General features: G+C 37.7%; 1 protein-coding gene across 1 annotated transcript; it reads left to right on the top strand.

Moving 5' to 3' along the window:
• Positions 1-1,514, top strand: LOC107636463 (uncharacterized). Its single transcript, XM_016339969.1, has 2 exons — positions 1-605; positions 689-1,514. Exons 1-2 carry the CDS (start codon positions 1-3, stop codon positions 1,512-1,514), a joined length of 1,431 nt encoding a protein of 476 aa, XP_016195455.1.
• Positions 1,515-6,666: the final 5,152 nt, after the last annotated feature.

Raw genomic sequence — 6,666 nt, 5'->3', positions numbered from 1 at the left:
ATGCCTCCTGGAAGTGAGGAGACCACAACAGGAGATCCTGTAAAAGACGATGATCTGGAGTTTCCGTACTTGTACGATAGTCCAAGTTGCGAGGCACGGGATTTTGCCGATCTTCTTGCGGATGGAGCGGAGGAATTATATGCCGGCTGCTCGAAATACTCAAAGTTGTCTTTCCTAGTGAAGCTTTATCACATTAAGTGTATGTGTGGTGTGAGTGACAAGGCTATGACTTTGATTTTGGACTTATTGCGAGATGCATTTGAGCAAGCCAAACTCCCGTCCACTTTGTATGAAGCCAAGAAAACTATCCGAAAGTTGGGGATTGAATACAAAAAGATAGATGCATGCCCGAATGATTGCATGTTGTATCGGGGTGATGATGAGAACGCGACCAAATGCAAGCAGTGTGGGACTTCACGATGGAAGCAAAAGACGCGAAAGGGTTCCGTTACGAAACTCAAAATACCTGTCAGAAAAAATGGAAAGCCTCTCCCAGCGAAGACTCTCCGTTACTTTCCTCTTATACCACGACTGCAACGATTATTCATGTGTAGCAAAACTTCATCTGACATGTTATGGCATAAAGAGGCAGATAATAATGATGGGTACTTGAGGCATCCAAGGGACGCTGAAGCATGGAAAGACTTTGATGCAAAGTATCCTTTTTTTTTTCTAAAAATCCTCACAGTGTTCGTTTAGCTTTAGCTAGTGACGGATTTAATCCTTTCGGAAATATGACTACGAAGTATTCCATTTGGCATGTGATTCTTATTCCGTACAATCTTCCTCCCTGGCTATGCATGAAACAGGTATCTTTTATACTATCTATGATTATTTCCGGTCCTAAAATGCTGGGTAACGACATTAATGTTTATTTGAAGTCCTTGGTGGATGAGTTGAAGCAACTCTGGGATGGCGTTGAAACTTATGATGCTAATAAGGAGACCACTTTCAAGATGCGTGCGGCGTTAATGTGGACTATTAGTGATTTTTCAGGGTTGGGAAATTTATCTGGGTGGAACACGTACAGTGGGTTAGCATGTCCCACGTGTAACATAGACGCTAAGGCTCAGCGACTAACATTCAATCGAAAATGGTGTTACACGGGCCATCGCCGCTTCTTGAATCAGGGCCATAAATATAGACTAGACCGGAGTAGATTTGACGGACAAGTTGAAAGCAGAGATCCACCGAAGAAGTATTCTGGAACAGATGTCTTAAGGCAGCAGTGTAACATGCAACTATCGTTTGGGAAGAACTCAACTTTGACAGCTAAAAGAAGACGCATTGGTGAAGATGCAGACCAAGATGACTCGTATTGGAAGAAGAGGAGTGTGTTCTTTGAACTCTCGTACTCGAAGGATCACATGTTGCGTCATAACCTTGACGTGATGCATATAGAGAAAAATATTTGTGACAATGTGGTCTTCACTATCTTAAAGGATAGCGTCAAATCAAAAGATAATCTTAAAGCCCGCAAAGATTTACAAAGCATGGGCATAAGGCCTGAATGATGGCTGGACGAAGGTGGTAAATATCCTTCGGCAATCTTCACAATGTGGAATCCACAGAAGGATGTATTCCTGAAGACTCTACAGAACGTGGTCTTTTCAGATGGTTACTCGAGCAATATTGCTCGTTGTGTTGATATCCGGCAGCGCAAGTTGTATGGGTTGAAAAGTCACGACTGCCACATTCTAATGGAACAATTACTTCTAATTTTGGTGAAGAATGCATTGCCGAGTCCAGTATCGACTGTGATTGCGAATCTGTCCTCATTTTTTCGAGAACTCTGTGGAAAAGCTGTAAACCCTATGCAGCTTGGTGCCCTTCAGAATCATGTTGTGCAAACTCTGTGTCAGATGAAAATGATTTTTCGTCCATCCTTCTTCACTGTCATGGTTCACCTTACGGTGCATCTTGTTGATGAACTAAAACTTGGTGGCTCGGTACATTATCGGTGGATGTATCCAATAAAAAGGTTAGCTTGCTACTAAATGCATTTAAGACATCTTTTTTTTCAATTTCATTACGTATATACTAAGCGTTATGTCGTATTTATGTAAAAGGTACTTAGGACGATTGAAGCAATACGTGCATAACAGGGCACAAGCAGAAGGCTCAATTGCGGAGGGCTATTTATCCGATGAGATTTTGACATTCTGCTCCAGATATTTGGATAATGTTGAGACTAGAATCAACCGACCAGTACGAGTTGATATCAACCTATTGATATTACAAACAATATAGGAAGTATTATGTTCCCAGTAATTAGAAAAGCTTCAGGGGCTGTTTCACATTTTGGACTGACCCCAATAGAAAGAGATCAGGCACATCGTCATGTGCTAGTCAATTGCGAGGCGGTCATTCCATTTATTGAGTAAGTATGCACATGTAATCATTAAGCACAATTATAACCCATTTCAAACACTCAGTCGTTGGAATTAATTTCTTGTTATGTCGTAAAGTACATTTTAGGCAGAAACAAAGCGAAAATTACGGCATCAAACAAGGTCAGAATTGAAGATAGACCGTGTTATGCATGCAGAATTTCCTTGATGGTTCAAGCGTGAGGTTTGTAGAAATTTAACCTGAACAACTTATTTGTGCCCTAGAATTATAAATTCTGAATTCCAATGTTTTATACGAACAAACTCTAATTTATGGTGCCAGGTTCTAATGGATAGTACTGTACATTCAAAAGAAATGAAATTGCTGGCATGTCTTCCCATGCTTCAGGCAAGACGTTTTGGGGCGTACAACGTCAATGGGTACAAGTTTAGAACTATCACAAAGGAGGACGGGCTGAAAACCCAAAATAGTAGAGTTTATGTCTCATCCAATACAAGAAGTTATGCCAGCATGCGTGACAATAGAGTGGCTGTTGGTAGTGTTCCATATTATGGAAAAATTGTAGACATAATCGAACTGAACTACAGCTGTCATTTCACAGTAGTTTTGTTCAAATGTATTTGGGCTGATACAACTACGAGCAGAGGCATCAAACAAGGCCATCTGGGCCTTACAAGCATTAATTTCACTCGTCAAATTCACACCGGTGATCGAGAAGAGGATGAACCGTACATATTGGCATCAGAAGCTCATCTCGTGTACTATGTACGTGATGAAGTAGATCAAGAATGGAGTATAGTAGTTCATGTAAAACCACGAGACTTGTATGACATGGGAGGAGAGAATGAATAAGTTGAAACTACTTTTTCTCCATAGCCTGGGTTGAACATGTCAGGAGCAGGTGACATCAGTAATTTACAGTTGACAAGGAATGATGATATAGAAGACCCAATAGAAGATGTTTCTGATAACATCGATGATGTGGCATAGTGAAAATATGAAAAACATGTACATCATTTATAGAGTATATGTATGTCTTTAAAGTTTAACAGTGTTTATCATGTACGTAGTTTGTTGGTTACATTACTATCTGTGTTTTCGTATTTGAATTAAGTTTTCATTTCATGTTGATTTTCATGAATACCACCAGTTCCTCATTTCTTCCAACGATTTTTGCTAGCAAAAGTTAGTTTTTAAGGCTTTGTTATTGTCATCATCATTGTTGTTTTTATCAATCTCCAATAAAGGAAATTATGATATCGAGTAAATTATCTTCGATTACAATATTGTTATCATTGACCAATATTGTTAACATAAAATGGTGTTGTAACAGGAGAAATAAAAACGGAGGATTTCTCATCATGCTCTGCAGGCACAACATTCGCTAACGAAATGGCTAGGGCCTCTCCATTTTCTTCATTGGAACATGCAATTACGATTGTCAGAGACATATAGTCCCGTAAGTTGAATGTTAGGTCTTGGTTGGAGGCTATATCAGGATGATGTTGTTCTAATGAATACTTGAAAATAGCGAACGAAGCTACTGTGCAGGTCTATTCATTAGCCATACCATTAAAAACTTGAGTTAAACATTATTTGAATAATAAGTATTTTAAGTTGATATATGGTTACACCATTTAACCAATGATAGTTGTTACGTTCATGCTAAAATTTGTAGGAACTTCATGAATGGGGATCAAGGTACGAGGAGAAATTTAGCTATGTTTTTGTGACATTTGTAGCTGGTAGGACCTCTGAAGACATTGATAAACCACTATTTTATGGTTTATCTTGTACTCAATTGAGTGATTTTTATCAACTCTTTACCCACTTATTCATACTATTTGCATGTTTTACATTTTCCTTCCTGGTTTTGTGCTATGATTGAAAACATGCTTCTTTGATCTTATATTTGCTTATTATTAATCCTCTCTTATTACCATTAGATGCCTTGATATGTGTGTTAAGTGTTTTCAGAGATTACAGGGCAGGAATGGCTCAGAGGATGGAAAGGAAGCATGCAAAAGTGGAAGGAATACAAGAAGTTGGAGAAACTGCTAAGCTGTCCAGCCTGACCTTTTCGCACTCAAACGACTATAACTTTAGCTACAGAGGTTCAAACGACGCGGTTTCAGTTGTGTTGGAAAGCTAACGTTCGGGGCTTCGATTTGATATATAATTTGCCATAGCTACCCCGAAGTTAGGCGACGCGAACGCATGAATGACGCGTCCGCGTCGCATCTGCGAACCTCAACCCACGCGGCCGCATGGACGACGCCTCCACGTCACTTGCCCGCGACCTAGACGTAATAAAAATCGCAGGGGGCGATTTCTGGGCTTCTTTTGACCCAGTTTTCAGCCCAGAACACACGGATTAGAGGCTATAAAGTGGAGGAATGCATCCATTCATAGGGGAGCTCGCCAATTTAGTTACTTTCCATGATTTAGATTACTTTTGAGAGAGGTTCTGTCCTCTCTCTTAGGATTAGGATTTAGGACTTCTCTTAGTTTTAGGAGTAACTCTCAATCCCAGGTTCTTTATTTTTATTTATTTTCCCAATTTAGTTTATGAACTGTTCCAGATTACTTGAATTAATGTTATTTGAGGTATTTCAGTTATTATTGCTTTCTTTTATTTACATGATTATTGCTTCCCATCTGAAGGCATTTTTATTCCAGTAGATTTACTTTTTCCCTTTTGGTTTTGGTTAAGAAATCAGTAACTCAGGAGTTATCCAATTCAACAATATAATTGATAATTGTTATCTTGCCAATTGAGTTGAACTTCAATAATCCCAATCTTTTCTTAGGAAACAAATAGGATTCGAAGATCAAACCAATTTGTCCCTTGACTTTCCTTTGCTTTAGTAAAGGTCAACTAAGTGGAATTAAGATTCAACTTTCATTATTATTGATAAGGATAACTAAGTCCGGACTTCCAATTTCTTATACCTTGCCAAGAGATTTTATTATTATTATTTTATTTTACTTGTCATATAACATATTCCCTCCTTACTTCCAAAACCCCCAATTTACAATCTTCATAACCAATAATAAGAACATACTCCCCTGTAATTCCTTGAGAAGACGATCCGAGGTTTGAATACTCGGTTATCAATTTCAAAGGAGTTTGTTACTTGTGACAACCAAAACGTTTGTATGAAAGGACTTTTGAAGGTTTAGAAACTATACTTGCAACAAGGATTTATCCGAAAATTTCTAGACCACGCAAAAGTTCTCTCATCAAAATGGCGCCGTTGCCGGGAAATTGCAAACGTGTGCCTTATTATTGGTTATTGTAAATATTTGCTTTTTGATTTGTTTTTATTTTTATTTTTATTTTTATTTTTTTATTTTTTCGTAAATTAAGAGGTTATTGGTTTTTATTTTAAATTTTTTTTATCTTATCTTATCTTATTTCAAAAATCAAATTTCAAAAATTCAATATTTAAATTTCAATTTTCAAAATTTCAATTTTCAAAATTTCAAAATTCAAAATTTCAAAAATTTAAAATTCAAAATTTCAATTTTCAGATTTCAAAATTTAAAATTCAAATTTCAAAATTTAATTTTCAAATTTGAAAATTTAAATAACCTTTTAATTTAAATTTATTTTTTACTTTTGTTTTTAATTTTTATTTACTATCATGAGTTCTCACCCCCATCGCTACGAGTCTGGTTACAATTATGTTGCAGGAAGAAGAAATTACAATGAGAACATGCATCAAGGTTGGAACAATCAAAGATGGGTGGAGCCACAAGGATTTGATCAACCCTCTTGGCAACAACCACCTCGAATGGATTATCAACAACCACCACCATATGCCTATAAACCCTTTCCTCAACATGACTTTGAACCACCACACTCACAAGCCAACTACAACCATTCCCCTCTATATGACCCTAACCCTCAACCACCATACCAACCACCTTATGAGCCATATGAACCATATATAGAACCACCCCAATTCCAACCCAATTACTCACAAGAACCACCACTTCAATATTCACCATCTCCATATCCATCAATCCAAGAGAACTATGATCCTATTTATGAAAGCCGAGTGCATCAAGAGACAAAGGATCGTTTCAAGGAAACAGTGGATCGATTTCATGCAACCATTCGTCAATTGGAGCAAGCGATAAATCAATTAGTTTCCCGACATTTGGACACTCAAGGAACCCCCATGGCTTCATATGGACAATCTAATGAAGAACGTAGCATGAAGGAGATACTAGAAACTCCAGTGAACAGTACGGAACATGACTTTGTACTGGAACAAGTGGAGGAAGCCGGAATTATTGAAGAAGAAG

This window comes from Arachis ipaensis, chromosome B4 (assembly GCF_059453495.1).
Source record: "Arachis ipaensis isolate K30076 ecotype BB chromosome B4, ASM5945349v1, whole genome shotgun sequence".
NCBI classification, from domain to species: domain Eukaryota; kingdom Viridiplantae; phylum Streptophyta; class Magnoliopsida; order Fabales; family Fabaceae; genus Arachis; species Arachis ipaensis.
Note: the sequence above shows the minus strand (reverse complement) of the source record. Positions and strands in the feature narration are given on the sequence as shown.